General features: G+C 57.3%; 1 protein-coding gene across 1 annotated transcript; it reads right to left on the bottom strand.

The window, feature by feature from the left end:
• Positions 1-152: 152 nt before the first annotated feature.
• LOC142005140 (C-signal-like) lies at positions 153-13,738 on the bottom strand. Its single transcript, XM_074982829.1, has 7 exons — positions 13,592-13,738; positions 12,694-12,745; positions 11,807-11,993; position 11,765; positions 5,613-5,771; positions 4,682-4,801; positions 153-266 (listed from the first exon to the last, which is right to left on the bottom strand). The coding sequence occupies exons 1-7, from the start codon at positions 13,736-13,738 to the stop codon at positions 153-155; spliced, it is 780 nt and encodes a 259-aa protein (XP_074838930.1).
• Positions 13,739-15,178: the final 1,440 nt, after the last annotated feature.

Raw genomic sequence — 15,178 nt, 5'->3', positions numbered from 1 at the left:
AGCCAGTGTCTTCCAGGACAGGACAGAGCAGGGCCGGCTCAGGCAGGGCTGCTGCGTTAGCTCATTAGGTTTATTGAGGCCACAGGCACAGCTGACAGCACGGCCAATGGAAAAGCCTGGAGCAGGGCTCTTGGCGCAGGGCTGGGAACATCTCACCAGGGAAGAACTTTCCCTTCCCAGTTCGCAAAGCCTCCATTGTCCTTCTCGCAGAGCGTGGAGAGCATGTGCAGCATCCCTCTCACACTCGCCTCCACCGTCAGTGGGGCCTGTGGGTGGGGGGAAGCAGAGTGAGGTGAGGGAGTTGGAGTTCCCTTGAACTGTCCCTCCCCTGAGTGGCATGAGTTTTCTTGTGTCGCCCAAGGCAGAGGGGTGTGCAAAACACAGCTGTGTTGTGATGCATGACCTTCACCCTGGTGCACGTAACACAATTCATGCTGTGGGAATGGGGCCAAGGGGTCTGAGTGGGGGAGGGGCTCTGGGCTGGGACAGAGGGTTGGGGTACAGCAGTGTGAGGGCTCTGCCTGGGAGTTTGGGCTTTAGGGAAATGCTGGAAATTAGTGATTTATTCTGCCAGAAGGTGTGGAAGGTGCTCAGGACTGGGGGGTGGGTGTGAGGATGGGGGTCCAGGATCTGGGCTGGGGAACTGGAGTGGGTTTCACCTCTTGGCTGGAGAGTGGGCTGTAGAAGTTGTCCAGGGTCCAGGCTAGGAGTTGGGCTTTGGGGTACATGAAGATACTGGGTGGAGAGCACAGACATGAGTGCATGCAAGTACCTGTGAGCTGGTGCCCATAAAAACCCCACAGCAGCAGCAGCAGCTCTGCTCACCTTCACTCTGGGATGCCAGCAGCTTGAGGAACCAAGCAAGCGGCAGCAGGAGGTTGGAAGCCCAGAGCACAGCATGGAATCCCTGAGGGCATCTGAGTGGGACACGATCCCTCCATTCAGGGCGGAGGCGGAGGGCAGGACGGGTTCCAGAACAGCCATTACCCCTACAATGAACATCTGCTCCTAACACTTGGCAATCACTGTCCGCTCCGAGAGAGGTACCTACCTGGATGGAGCCAGAATTCCCCATGTCTGCTCCCAGCCAGGATGGACAGCGACACTCGGGATCCCGTCTCCACCATACCCCAAGGCCTGGCACTTGGTGAGCATGTTCAGAGCAGTCTGCGGGTGAGAAGCCATGAGCAGAGACAAGAGAGTGTGGGGGAGGGAATGAGCCTTGTAGGAAACGACCCACCCTCCCAAAGGGAGGGATGGGAGAGACAGAGAGACAAAGGGGTGAGAGCAGAGCTCCTTTTATTTTTGTCCTTCTATGTGCAGAATAAACTTTGTGTGCAACTGAAGCATGTGTGGATGGCACCCACCAATGAAAACACACGCTGCCGGCTGCGTGCGCTCTGCTGATCAGCTGGGTGGCATGTGAGTTTTTCCCGGATGGCTGCCCAAGGACTCAGTCTGTTGGAAACACTAGTGGGAAGAAAACACTCGTGTGAGCTGCAGTCTCTGATGGGCTCAATGAGGACAGCAAGCCACCGAGATGCAGGTGTAGCTGCACTCTGATGAGCCCCTGATGCTGACAGGCCTGCAGTGAGCCGTGACAGGTGAGCACACATGAGAGCTGTGCTGAGGCTGCTCTCTGTTACGCAGGATCTGGGCAGTTAGAGGAAAGTGGAAATGTGACATCGATGCTCCTTTGTGGTACCCGACATTTGCACCAGGCACAGCAAGGATCTGACCCCCTTGAGTTGAACTGGGGATGGTCTCAAAATGGGGTATGTCCACCCCAGGGGGGATAGAATTCATAGCTCCGCAGTGACCTTCCCTGAGCTGAGACTGGCTGGACTGGGGCTGAGCTGCCCTGCCCCCTCAGAGTGTGAGGATTTCTCCAGCGGGATACAGGCACAACAGAAAGTTCCTCACCGGATGGGAACTCTGATCTGAAGCCCAAGTGAATTGCAGGAAGACAAAAATCTGCCGGCCCTGCCCAACACAGCGCTGGAGGCTGGAGTGGTGGCAGTAGGATGGGGAACAAGGGGAACACACCGACTGACAGGGGTTTGTGCAAGTAGCAAACCCAGGCAGCAGTCCGGCCCTGCTGGGTGTGCCCTGTACCTTGCTGCAGCGATAGGAGATGACTTGTCCCAGATGCCAGAGGTAGAGATTCCGGATGGAGCCAGCCTCGCTGGACATGTTGACGATGGCCGCCTTGCTGCAGCTCAGCCCTGTCTGGGGGCTTCCCTGGGCAGCCTGCTTCAGCAAGGGCAGGAAGGCCTGGGCAGTGGGGAGAGCAGAGCAGCCGTGAGGTCAGAAAAGGAACCAGCCTCGTGCTCGCGAGACAGGCCACCAGAATGCGGTGGGTCTCTGCTCTTCCTCCTGAAACTCAACCCCCGGCCAGGCCAGAAGTAGGAGCCCCACACAGGCAGGTGTGGGGAGCTGTGGACCCTGCTCGTGCCCAGGTAGGAGCCCAGAATGACCCAACTCATGTGCCCGCCTTCGGAGTCCTCATCCAGGGCAGATAGATGGGGGGGTCTGCGGCTCCCCACAGCTGCCCTCATGGCTCTGAGTATGGCCCAACTGCAGCTCCTCAGCTGTGAGTCTTTGCTGGGCCAGGCTGCAAGCCAGAGCCAGGGCAGGGGAAGAGTCATGTGGACACCTGTGGGAACCCCCCTTATATCCTGGGCAGGAGGCCCCGGGATCAGGGACTCAGGCTGGATGTTGCTCCCCCATGTGCCTACCCTGGGCAGGTCAATGGTTTGAGTTGCCCAGCCAGGCTACAGCTTGTGGCTTGGCCTGGAGCCAGGGTGTGTGGGGAGAAGAGTGGAAGGATGAGGACCAGGGAGGGCACGGAGCCTCCCCACAGCCCTGCCGGGGTTGGAAGAATCTCTTTCCCCTGCTCTGAGGCATCTCCCCACCAGCTTCCCTTGACGTGAAGCTAACTGGTCTGTGCCGGCTCCGCAGCAGGTGCCTGAACCCCCCGGCCTCTGGCCACACAAGCCCTGCCTCCCCGGCCTGTGCCAGACTCGGTCTCTGTACACAGGCCAGTGACAGACCCACCCAGCGTGGAGCCCTCCGGGCCTTTCCTGCCCCCCCAGCCCCTTGTGCTCCCCCACACGCAGGGTCAGCAGGCCTCCTGCTCCCAAGGGAGCCAGGGTGAGCCCACCCGGCACATGTCCCTGGCCCACGTTTCTACACCTTGTGTTAGCAATTTGCCCTGGTCTGGCTCTCAGCTGTGCCCAGAGAATCCTCCTGTATGACAGACACATGAAGAGAGAGACCCAGTGTATCCAGAGGCTCATGGCCACCCCATCCCAGCTCCTTCTGGGCTGCCTTGGGGGCAGGGGCTTCTTGGCTCAGGTTAGGTGGCATCAGCCGGGATAGCGCGGGGTGGCTAATTCAATACACGGCACGAGAGTGGGAGAAGGGGTGTTAGTGCCCATTGGGTCTCCCTGGGCCTCTTCCCTGAAGCAGCGAGGTCCTGGTTGTTTTCCCCACCCCTGACTGCCACCACCAGCTCCTCCCTCCCAGGCCAGGTCTGGGCTTTGGCTGTGGGGAGAGGAACCAAAGGCAGCTCCACCTGGGTGCAGCCGGTGGCTTCCAGGAGAGGACAGAGCAGGCCAAGCTTAGTCAGGGCTGCTGCATTCGCTCAGTGGGTTTATTGAGGACACAGGCAGGGCTGAGGGTGTGGTCACTGGAACAGTCTGACCTGGGGCTCCTGGAGCAGGGCTGGGAACATCTCACCAGGGAAGAACTTCCCCTTCCCAGTTCACACAGGCCCCGTTGTGCTTCTCGCAGAGCGTGGAGAGCACGTGCAGCATCCCTCGGACACTCGCCTCCGCCGTCAGTGGGGCCTGCTGGGGGGAGAGCAGAGTGAGTCGGGGGAGCTGCTCTGGGAGTGATCCAGGACCCCAGGGGCCCAGCTGGAGTCCCCTTGACCTTTGCCTGCCCTGAGTGGCACAAATGTTCTTATGTGTCCCAAGGCAGAGGGACGTGCAACACGCAGCTGTTGTGTGACACCTTCCCTTCACCCTGGTGCACAAAGCACAATTCCTGCAGTGGGAGCATGGCCAAGGGGTCTGGGGCAGGAGGGGGGCTCCTGGCTGGGGCTGAGGGTTGGGGTACAGGAGTGTGAGGGCTCTGCCTGGGAGTTCGGGCTTTAGGGAGGTGCTAGAAATGAGGGATTTGTGTTGCCAGAAGGGAGCTGTGGGTGTGGAAGGTGCTCAGGACCGGGGGTGGGTGTGAGGATGGGGGTCCAGGCTCTGGGCTGGGGTGCTGGAGTGGCTTTAGGCTCTTGTTTGGGAGTGACGTGCAGAAGGGATCCAGGGTCCAGGCTGGGACTTGGGCTTTGGGGTACATGAGGGTACTGGATGGAGATCACAGATATGACCCCCAATACAAGTAACTGTGAGCTGGTGCCCGAGACAACCAACTCCCCGTCTCCGGCTCCCCACAGCAGCAGCTCTGCTCACCTTCACTCTGGGATGCCAGCAGCTTGAGGAGCTAAGCAAGCACCAGCAGGAGGTTGGAAGCCCAGGGCACAGCACTGAATCCCTGAGGGCATCTGAGTGGGACATGATCCCTTCGTGCAGGGCAGGACAGGTTCCAGCATAACCATTAACCCTACAACGAACATCTGTCCCAACATATGGCTACCACTGGCCTCTCCCAGCGAGGAACCAACCTGGACGGAGCTGGAATTCCCCATGTCTGTCTGCACCCAGCCAGGATGCACAGCGACACTCAGGATCCCGTCTCCGCCGTACCCCAAGGCCTGGTACTTGGTGAGCATGTTCAGAGCAGCCTGAGGATGAGGTGCCATGAGCAGAGACAGCAGAGTGTGGGGGAGGGAATGAGCCCTGTAGGAAATGACCCACACTCCTGAAGGAAGGGACGGGACACATGGACAAAGGGGCGAGAGCAGCGCTCCTTTTAATTTCATCTTTCCATGTGCAGAATAAATGTTATGTATCCTGAGGCATGTGCGGATGGGCATCACCAACAAAAACACAAGCTGCCTGCTGCTGGTGCTCTCCTAACCAGCTGGGCAGCATTTGAGTTTCTCCAGGATGGCTGCCCAAGCACTCAGCTTTCAGGACACACTCGTGAGAAGAAAACGCTACTCTGAGCTGCTCTCTCTCATGCTCTCAATGATGACAGGTGACATCTCAATGTGACAGGTGAGCACACCTGAGAGCTGTGCTTAAGCTGCTCTTGGTTATGCAAGACCTGGGCCGATATGGGAAAGTGGGACTGGGACATCGATGCTCCTTTGGGTTCCTCCACAACTCTGGCAGGCACAGTGAGGATCTGGAGCCCTGGACCTCAGCTGCGGATGGTCTCTAAATGGGATATGTCCAACCTGAGCATCACTGTGTGGGGATTTCTCTGGCGGGATACAAGCAAAACAGAAAGTTCCTCACCAGATGGGAACTCTGATCTAAAGCCCAAGTAAATTGCAGGCAGACAAAGAACTGCCGGCCCTGCCCAACACAGCGCTGGAGCCTGGAGTGGTGGCAGCAGGATGGGGAACAAGGGGAAGACACCGACTGACAGGGGTTTGTGCAAGTAGCAAACCCAGGCAGCAGTCAGGCCCTGCTGGGTGTGCCCTGTACCTTGCTGCAGCGATAGGAGATGATTTGGACCGTACGCCAGCCACAGACATTCTGGATGCAGCCACCCTCGCTGGAGATGTTGATGATGGCTGCCTTGCTGCAGCTCAGCCCTGTCTGGGGGCTTCCCTGGGCAGCCTGCTTCAGCAAGGGCAGGAAGGCCTGGGCAGAGGGGAGAGCAGAGCAGCCATTGGGTCAGAAAAGGAACCAGCGTCATGCTCGTAAGGCAGGTCTCCAGAACGGGATGTGTCTCCACTCTTCCCCCTGATGACCGTCCCCCAGCCAGGTCAGAAGCAGGAGCCCCACCCAGGCAGGTGTGCAGAGCTGTGGATCCTACTCATGCCCTGTAGGGGCCAACAGTGATCCCCAACTCATGTCCCTGCCTTCAGAGTCCCCATCCAGGGCAGATGAGGGGTCTGCAGTTCCCCACAGCTGCCCACATGGGTCTCACTGTGGCTCAGTTGTGGCTATTCAGCAAAGAGGCTTTGCCAAGGCAAAGCTGCAAGCCAGAGCCAGGGCAGGGTAAGAGTCATGTGGACACCTGTGGGGACCCCCACTGTGTCCTCGCCAGGAGCACCGAGGGTTAGTGACTCAGGCTAGATGCTGCTTCCCCACCTGCCTATCCTTTAGTTCAAGAAGTTCCAGCTGTGATGGGGTTCTGGGGTCCCCCAAGCTCTGCACCCTGTCCGCAGGCAGGAGAGTCTCTCACTCAGCAGGAAAACAGCAGGTTTATTAGCCGACAGGACACAGCATCGTACAGAGGAGTCAGTACAGCAGGCAGAGACAGCCAGTCCAATCCATGTTGGGGAGAGGAGGCCTCGAGGGGCCCCCAGAGCTGGGGCCTTGCCCCCTCCTTTGTCTCTCTCTCCCTCAGCCCAGACTAACTGCTTCCAACTCCCCGTTCCAATTCAAACCCCTCAGGCTCCACTTCCTCCTTTGTCTGCAGTACAAAGGTGTTACCTGGTCGTCAAGGTTACCCTCAGCAGGAGCCCCACACCCTCTGTGAGCCACTCACACACACAGTTATCCCCCACTCCATCACATCTCTCCCCCCTTCCAGACTGAACTGAGCGGGGTCACTCAACTGGTGACCTGGGGAAGTTCGGGGCTCTCCCCTCGTGATCGGGCATCGGCTGTACCCTCTGTTCTCCCCTCGATGTGCACCACCTCCACGTCATAATCCTGCTGGGGGAGGCTCCAAGTCAGGAGCTTGGTCTTGGCCCTTTTCATGTGATGCAGCCGGGCAAGTCCCTTTAGCTCCCTCGGGCTGGTTGGTCTCCCTGCTTCGGCCCCGGTCCCTCAGCCACGTTCTCAAGTCGGGCAGGCAGAGCCCATACAGATGCTGCAGCACCAACAGATCAAACAGGTCTTTTGTGGTCTGGGTCCTGCCCCATCTGACCACCAGTCCATACAGCTGCTCCAGCAAATGTTTGGAATTCAGTTACAGTCCAGTGACGGAAGGTACAAATGCTTCCACCCTTGGCGTTTAGCCAGACCACCACAATGGCTGTGTGCCTCAGTTTCCCCTTCCGTGCCACACAATAGGTTTGGAATGTTCCTTCTCATGTCAGAGGTTGCAAGACTAGTTACAGGGAACAATGGTGACATTTCAGAGTTACAGACTCCTTCAACATACAGTTCATGCTTCTACATCAATGTCATCATGTCACATGTCTCTTTTCAAACATTCAGTGCATGGTACAATTCTACAGCTTTTGGTAGCAGCACCCCTTGGTTACAGCAGTCAGCGTGAGTAACAGAACAAACCCATTGCAACTGTACATTTACGTTGCTCTTTGGTAGACCACAACCTTTGTGCAACATCCTTGAGAATCTGGTATTTTGGGGATAAATGGCTGAGGCCTTTCTTAGCACCATCAAGTTCTAATCTTCTCTCTTGCCCCCTGGGGTGGAAATTTGATCTCTCTGGCTGTGCCTTCCCTTCTAACAAGAGCTGGGCCATTGATGATCTCAGGGAGACTTCCCCCTCCCAGCCAGTCTGGAAATTTGCAAACCAAACTGGTTTCTAAAAGTTGTTTTGTGAGTCCCAGACGCAGAATCCACATGGAGGAATCCCTGTTTATCCCTTATCGGGCCCCCGAGGCCCAAAGCTCCTTTTCCTTCCACCTGCAACTACTGCCTCCCCATGGAATCAGAATTGGAGTCCAGTGTGAGAATATAAGTGTTTCTAGCATCTGGAGATGGGGAATTGCTGAACCTCTCCTGCATCCTACAGAGATTGGCTGTGCAGCCGTTTTACTTGGTTCTCACAGGGCTGCTCACATTCCCTGATAGTTTTTACTTTACTTGCACCAACTTCCAATTCCTGAGAAACTTTTACACTGCCTGCTTTGGACCCTTGCAGAGCACAGCCAGTGGTTTCACACTCAGGCAGGTCCTGCCCATCAGTAGCTGAAACAAACTTCTCCCCAGGCAAAGGGTTGCTCTGGCTCTTACAGACAAGCACCTTTCCTGTTCACTCTCCTTCACCTCACTCCCATTTTCTGCAGTCCCCACAGATGGGTCAGGAAAAGTTTCAGGGAAATTCTCTTCCTCAAGAGCTCCCCCAAACAATAACTCACCCCTGTCTTGCTCCACGGGGGCACTGCTCCCTTGAGCCACAACCAGCTCCTGGGTTTCACCTACACCCAGGATCACTTCTGGCCCATCAGGCAGATTCCCACGTAATCCCCCTCCAGGCAGGCAGCCAGTACCACCGGACAGAAGGTTAGGGTCCCTTTCCTCCCTTCTGCTACCAGCTCCTTTATCTTCATCAGTCAGCTTAACTCCATTGCCCATCTGTTCTTGTGTCCTGGCGAGAGGATGACTCTGGTAGGACAGAGTCCTCTCACCCCCTCCCAGTAACACCTCAGCATCAGGCAAAGAACAAGTACCAGAATCGTCTGGTCTCTGGGATTCCCTGATGATACTAACTGGATTAGACCGAGTTAAAGCATTATCCCCCCTGAGAGACACAGAGGCAGGCCCACTTCCCATCTGGGCTTCAGCTGCCCTCAGATCCAGCCTTGGGATCTTGGCTCCATCTCGAGCCCCCACAGGCTCAGGCAAAGGATTCACTTCCCCAGAAGCAGAAGCACTTTTCTTGCACCAAGGACCAGTGTCCTTAGCAGGGATACCACTGCCCATCCCAGAGCCATTCCCTCTGCTCCAGCCCCCATGGCTGGATTCAGAGACACACCTGGAACGCTCTTTCCTGGTGGTTCCTTCTCCAGCCACCCCAGGCTGGGGAATCTTCCTCAGACAATGGGCTAGTTTCCTCATTGGCACCTTTTCCAAACGCAGGCTCTGCTCTCTCCCCAGGCTGCTGCTGCTGTTCAACACAGACAGACAATGGGAGACACTCTCTCCTTTGTCCCAGCCCCCCGGCTGGTCTCCACACACACACAGAAGGTGAAGCAGCTTCTCTCACAGACAACTTGCCATTCCCCGTGGACCAGCTGCTTTCCTGCACAGACACACAGGCACCTTCCTTGGCCCAGGCCTGGAAAACTCTTCGCAGGTCTGTCTTGGCCACTAGTAGATGATGGGTTGGAATCGCTCCTTCCCTCCTTGAGCTGTGGCAGGCCACTCGGTTCAGAGCTCCATGCAGTCCAGGGTTCCCTGCCCCGATCCGGGCTCACCTCTGCAGGATTCTCCCCAGCCCTCAGCTCCGCCACTGCACATCCACGCTGCCTTGTCCAGCTTCTTTAATCTCGATTCGGTTTCCAGGTGCTGCCACTTCACAGCGGAGTTGCTCAGCATGGTTGCAGGCTCTCAGGCTGATGCCCTCTGCACCCCACGATTCCTGGAAGAATCCCTTCAGTGTGCCAGGCTCCTTGCGGGTCACAAGCTGCCCAGGGTTAGGCCGTCGGCCCCTCCGCCCTCTGGGACCGACTCCAGCAGACTCCCAGCGGAACCCCTTCTTCAGTGTGACACCCGCTCTCAGGGACCATGAGCACCCTGTCTTGGGAAGGACTCATTCAGCGTCAGCCTCCTCAGGGGTCACTTGTTCCTGGGGGTTGGGCTCTCGGCCCCTCCACCTTCTGGGACGGACTCCAACAGACTTCCAGCGGAACCCCTTCTTCAGTGTGACACCCGCTGTCAAGGGCCATGAGCACACTGTCTTGGGAAGGACTCATTCAGCGTCAGCCTCCTCAGGGGTCACTTGTTCCTGGGGTTGGGCTCTCGGCCCCTCCACCTTCTGGGACCGACTCCAACAGATTCCCAGGAGTAACCCCTCCTCGGGTGTGACACCCCCTCTCGAGGACCACGACCGCAGTTGCTTGGGTTCGGACGCAGGCCCATCCGCCTTGGGGAACTGCACCTCACTGCCCTTCAGCACACCTGGGTCTCGCAGGCCCCACTTCTTCCGGGGCCCCGGTCACTTACTGCTGGATGCTCCATCCTCGGGGTGCAGAACATCCCACTGCTGACACCAGTGTGATGGGGTTCTGGGGTCCCCCAAGCTCTGCACCTTGTCCGCAGGCAGGAGAGTCTCTCACTCAGCAGGAAAACAGCAGGTTTATTAGCCGACAGGACACAGCATCGTACAGAGGAGTCAGTACAGCAGGCAGAGACAGCCAGTCCAATCCATGTTGGGGAGAGGAGGCCCCGAGGGGCCCCCAGAGCCGGGGCCTTGCCCCCTCCTTTGTCTCTCTCTCCCTCAGCCCAGACTACCTGCTTCCAACTCCCCGTTCCAATTCAAACCCCTCAGGCTCCACTTCCTCCTTTGTCTGCAGTACAAAGGTGTTAGCTTGTCATCAAGGTTACCCTCAGCAGGAGCCCCACACCCCCTGTGAGCCACACACACACACACAGGTATCCCCCACTCCATCACACCAACATGCTCAGCTTGGCTACAGCTTGTGGCTTGGCCAGGAGCCAGGGTGTGTGGGGAGAGGAGTGGAAGGATGAGGACCAGGGAGGGCACAGAGCCTCCCCACAGCCCTGCCGGGGTTGGAAGAATCTCTTTCCCCTGCTCTGAGGCATCTCCCCACCAGCTGCCCTTGGCGCAAAGATAACTGGTCTGTGCCGGCTCCGGAGCAGGTGCCTGAACCCCCCGGCCTCTGGCCACACAAGCCCTGACTCCCTGGCCTGTGCCAGACTCGGTCTCTGTACACAGGCCAGCGACAGACCCACCCAGCGTGGAGCCCCCCGAGCCTGTCCTGCCCCCCCCAGCCCCTTGTGCTCCCCCACACGCAGGGTCAGCAGGCCTGCTGCTCCCAAGGCAGCCGAGGTGAGCCCACCCGGGGGCCATCACTCTGCTGAGCACCCAGCACTGAGATGGGTTCGAAGTGAACACACGGGGAAGCTCATTTTCTGGGCTGTCGAGTTAGTGCCAGTTCCTGGTGCGAGTGACTCAAAAATCCCCTCAGGCTGGGGATGAAGTGGGGGTGGGGCTGAGTGTGGGTGCAGTGCGGGTGGGGCATCAGGGGAACAGGCTGAGTGGGGGCAGGGCATGGGGTGCAGCAGGCACCAGTGGCCCCTCCTTCACCCAGACACCTGCCAGCGCTCGGACCCAGACCCCCATTTGTGAGCCTCATGAGCTGCCCAGGGGGCCCAGGGGCTTCAGACAGATGCTCACAAGCACTCGGTGCCTTTGGTAAAGGAGGAGAACAGCCCTGACAGCCCCTTCCTGCTGCTCATCCCACTGGGGACTGTCTGTCAGGAGAAAGGACACGTTTCTGTCCTCACAGTTCGAAGGGCCGTAGTTCCTGACTGGCCCTGTGTCCACGAGCCTCAGCCCAGGCATCCAGAGAGCATCTTGCAGCTGCAGGCTGCAGTCACCCTCGGCCCTGGAGGAGACAGGTGCCTCTCTGCTGCCAGGGCCCCATCTGAGGGGTGTGGGGAGAGGCCACTTAACCCGACACATAATGGTGGGATGAGGGGGACAGGGAGTCTCTTGTATGAGGAAACTGGTGCCTCGTGCATCGCACTGTCCTTGCTCTGATGCTCTGGGTGCTGAAAAGTGAGGGACTGAAGCTCTGTGGGTGCAGAGCCAGGGCCATGCAGGGATCTGGGGGTGAGGTTTTCTTTCTGAGAGGTTCAAGTTCCATGATGCAGCTGCAGCCTTTGTGCTCCCAGCCAAGGCCCCATATTGATCCAGTGACCCAATCCCAGGGAAGGGAGGATTCCTGGCCCAAGCGCTGTCAAACCCTGGTGCGTTTGTCCATGTGCTCTCTGTCAGGGCCCTTAACTGGCTCACCAGCAAGGGCCCCGTCACGTTGGTCGCGTACACCAGGGCCATGTCCTCTGGTGTCTCTGACTCCAGTGTGTTCAACTTCACTATCCCAGCGTTGTTTATCAGCAGGTTAAGCCCGGAGCCTTTCAGGTGTGTCTCAACTCTGGCTGCCGCCGCCTTGATGCTGGCTGGGTCTGTGACATCTACAGCGACAGAGCAGGGGGTCAAGAGCATGATTCCCCCTCTCCGATGTCACCCCCACCAGAGCACAGCCCCCTGGGCCAGAGGGCTTCTTCCATTGGTCTCAGAGGTGGGAGAGGGGTTGGGGAAGGGAGGTGGGGGTGGGGACTGCTGCTGGGTCCAGGCACGGGGAGCTGTGCTGTAGCAACAAGAGGAAAAGCTAGTTCAGAGAGACAATTATGGTCAGTTCCTTGGACAATCTGAGTAGCCCAGAAAATGGAAATGTGCTGGAGTTAGTGATTAGTTCATACGTGTGGCATTGATCTCACTTAGACAAAGGAAGTGGATGATTTAGAATTGCTTGTCATGCATTGTAGGTGAGACAAGTCCCCAGCTGGACATGCAGGGCTCCATCCCAGAAGTGGGAATGCTGGACAGAGCTGCCCATGTGTGACTCTCACAGGAGGAACCTGCCACATGGTGGTCCTGGGGCTTTCCAGCCTCTCCAGAGCCAACCAATCCTGCCAGAATTTCCACTCACACCTGCCTCCTCTGGGGCTGGGGAAGGTGTCACTAGGCTCTCAGCGATTATTGACTCTGGTCCTGTTCTCCTCACTGGGATTGGGTGAACCTGGGAGGGGGGATGCAGAGGGGGATAGGAACAGGAAGAACATGCTGCAGGGAGATGGAACATCAGCTCTGGGCCTGGAGCCGGGCACCCACCCAGCGCAATGATCACCAGGTTCGGATGTTTGGCCTCCAGCTTCTGCAATTCCTGAAAAAGAACAAAGTAAATGGTTATTGACATTGGGCCCACGCCCAGGGCCAGGCTGGGCAGAATCCAGATCCCCACTAACTCTGGGAACCGAGTCAATGTCTTAACTGCTTTTCTCCACCAAGCCTCCTTGTGCAACAATCTGCCCTGGGTTCTGCAGCAGTAGGAGGCTTCTAATTGCCCCTGAGCATTTCCAGTGCCATTGTCTAACTGAGTGTGGTGGAGTCTGGGACACAAATCACTTCCCCATCACTAATGGGGAGTGGGAGGAAGCGGTTGGAGGGCAGTTCCCCCAGGGGAGGTAAGGGAAGTCCCCTCCCAGCAGCTGGGGGTTGACAGTGTTGCAAGCTCTCATGAGCTGGTTGTGAGCGAGGATTTTGTCAGCTGTGGAAGGAGCAGGTGCCCTGACCCAGAAGTTACTCAGAACCTGCAGTTCCCCAGGCTGGGTGTGGGAGCAGAGCTGAGAAGACAGAGGGCCTGAGGCAGTGGCAGACAAGGGAGGTGTCAGACTCATGAATTGGGCTCCCTGGAGGCTGGTGGGACTGGGTATAGTTGTGCTATAGTCATTATTCACCTATGCTGGGTGAGCCGGTCCACAGCCCCTGGGTAGGTGCCCCAGGCTCAGCCAGTGCTGCCACATCCTCACTGCTCTGGGACCTGAGCTGCCAGGTGTAGAGGGTTTGGGGTGCAGCTCCGCATCTTCGAGCTGGATCAGGGTCTGCAGTCATTGCCTGCTCCATTGTGTGGGTCTCAGCCCCAAGTGCTGCAACACTGGAAGCCCCTTGGGCAGCTTCTGCTTCCCCCTCCAGCTACTGCTAACTCCACCCCCTCTCCCCGTAATCTCACCTGCATTCGCTCCCCTGCTGGGTCCTGGCAGGTGGCAAAGATGCACTCCGGTGAGTTGGAGTTCCCCAGAAGCTGCTTGACAAGTTCCAGGCCAATTCCTTGATTGGCCCCGGTCACCAGAACGCTGCAGAGATTCAAGGCAGCCATGGTCCCTACCTGCCTCTGCTCTGTGAGAGCTTCACTAGTCAGAGCCCTGAGTTCCCTGCCTGCTCACAGCTGGGGTTATGGAATGATGCATCCGGGGATATAACTCTGCTGCTATCAGGTGACAAAACAGAAAGCCCTCCAGTAAGCCAGACCTTATTTGTCTATTTGTTACTCCTCCTCTCAGGTGAGCAGGTTGGTCGGTTTGGTTTGGTTTGTTACTTCCTCATGTTTTGGTGCAGGGCCAATCAAGTTCTGGCTGCCTTCCTGTGCAGAAGGGCAACACCGCTGTGGTGACCATGCCCTGACCGAGGAGTCACTGCAATGATGATCCACTTTCCACAGCTGTCTGAGGTGCTGTACGCAGAAGAGGGAGAAAGTGGGACTGGGTGAAGGACTGTAAGATTATGTAGATGGAGGCCAGGACTTTGCAGTAGAGTTCTGTGGCTTGTTGATTTTGGCTCCAAAGAGGAGGGCAAGGCTGTGCACGGCTAAGGATGTAGATGTGTATTTGTAGAGGCAATGACAATGGGTCAGGTGCCTGTACCCAGCCCCGCTACAGCTGGAGAAGATCTTACACAGTTGCAAGAGACAAGGTTGGGTTCTTGTCAAGGAGTCTCTTCCACAATCCAAGGCAGCACTTTTCCGAGAGTGACTATGTTTCCGTTTGCTGAATACGGGACACCTGTAAAATTCCTCAAGTTTGAGCAAGTTCAGTTGGATTCCAGCAGAACGCAGCCTGCAGGGTCACACGCCCAGCCCAGATTTTTGTCAGGGTTCCCATCAGAATGTGCCCAGCAGCAATTTTTGTAATGTGTGTGGGAGGAAAGGGACAGGAGCTGCTTCCAGCCACAGCATATGGGGTGGGTGGGAGGGATAACTTGGCCCTTGTCTTTGCAGAGCTCTTCTTTTCTCCCCACCCTCCGCTGAGGCTGGAAACAAGTTGTCCTTTCTCATCTGCACAGAGTCAAAAGGCAGCAAACAGCTCCAGGCTGCTGGTGTGCACCGACATAAGCCAGCCAGCTCCTGTCCCCAGCTCCAGTGTGGACAGGCATTCTGTCTGCACTGTCCGTGCGCCTGGATCATTTCTGTGTTTCCAGTTTCCATAGGCTGCTTTCCAGGTTGGGTCTATCACAGAGGCGGCATATTGCCTTCTGCCCTGGAAATGATCCCGTGTGCTGATTCTCAGCCAGTCATTCCCAGGCTGCTCTGTGGAGCACTGGTGCTGCAGGCAATGTGAATGGTTGTTCTGGGAAAGAATTTCCATGCTCGTGATGAACTCTTTCATATTCAAATTCGACACATTAACATGTGGTTTCACTCAGGATGCAAATTTTCTGAGATACCCTAGGGGCTCTTTTGCATACTTGGCTTCATCTAATTCTTGACTCCGCCCCCCCCCCCCCGTTCCGCCCCTCTTCTCTCTGATTTACCGATGTTGAT

Source organism: Carettochelys insculpta, chromosome 33, assembly GCF_033958435.1.
Source record: "Carettochelys insculpta isolate YL-2023 chromosome 33, ASM3395843v1, whole genome shotgun sequence".
Classification (NCBI taxonomy): domain Eukaryota; kingdom Metazoa; phylum Chordata; order Testudines; family Carettochelyidae; genus Carettochelys; species Carettochelys insculpta.
This window is presented reverse-complemented; position numbering and strand designations above follow the sequence as displayed.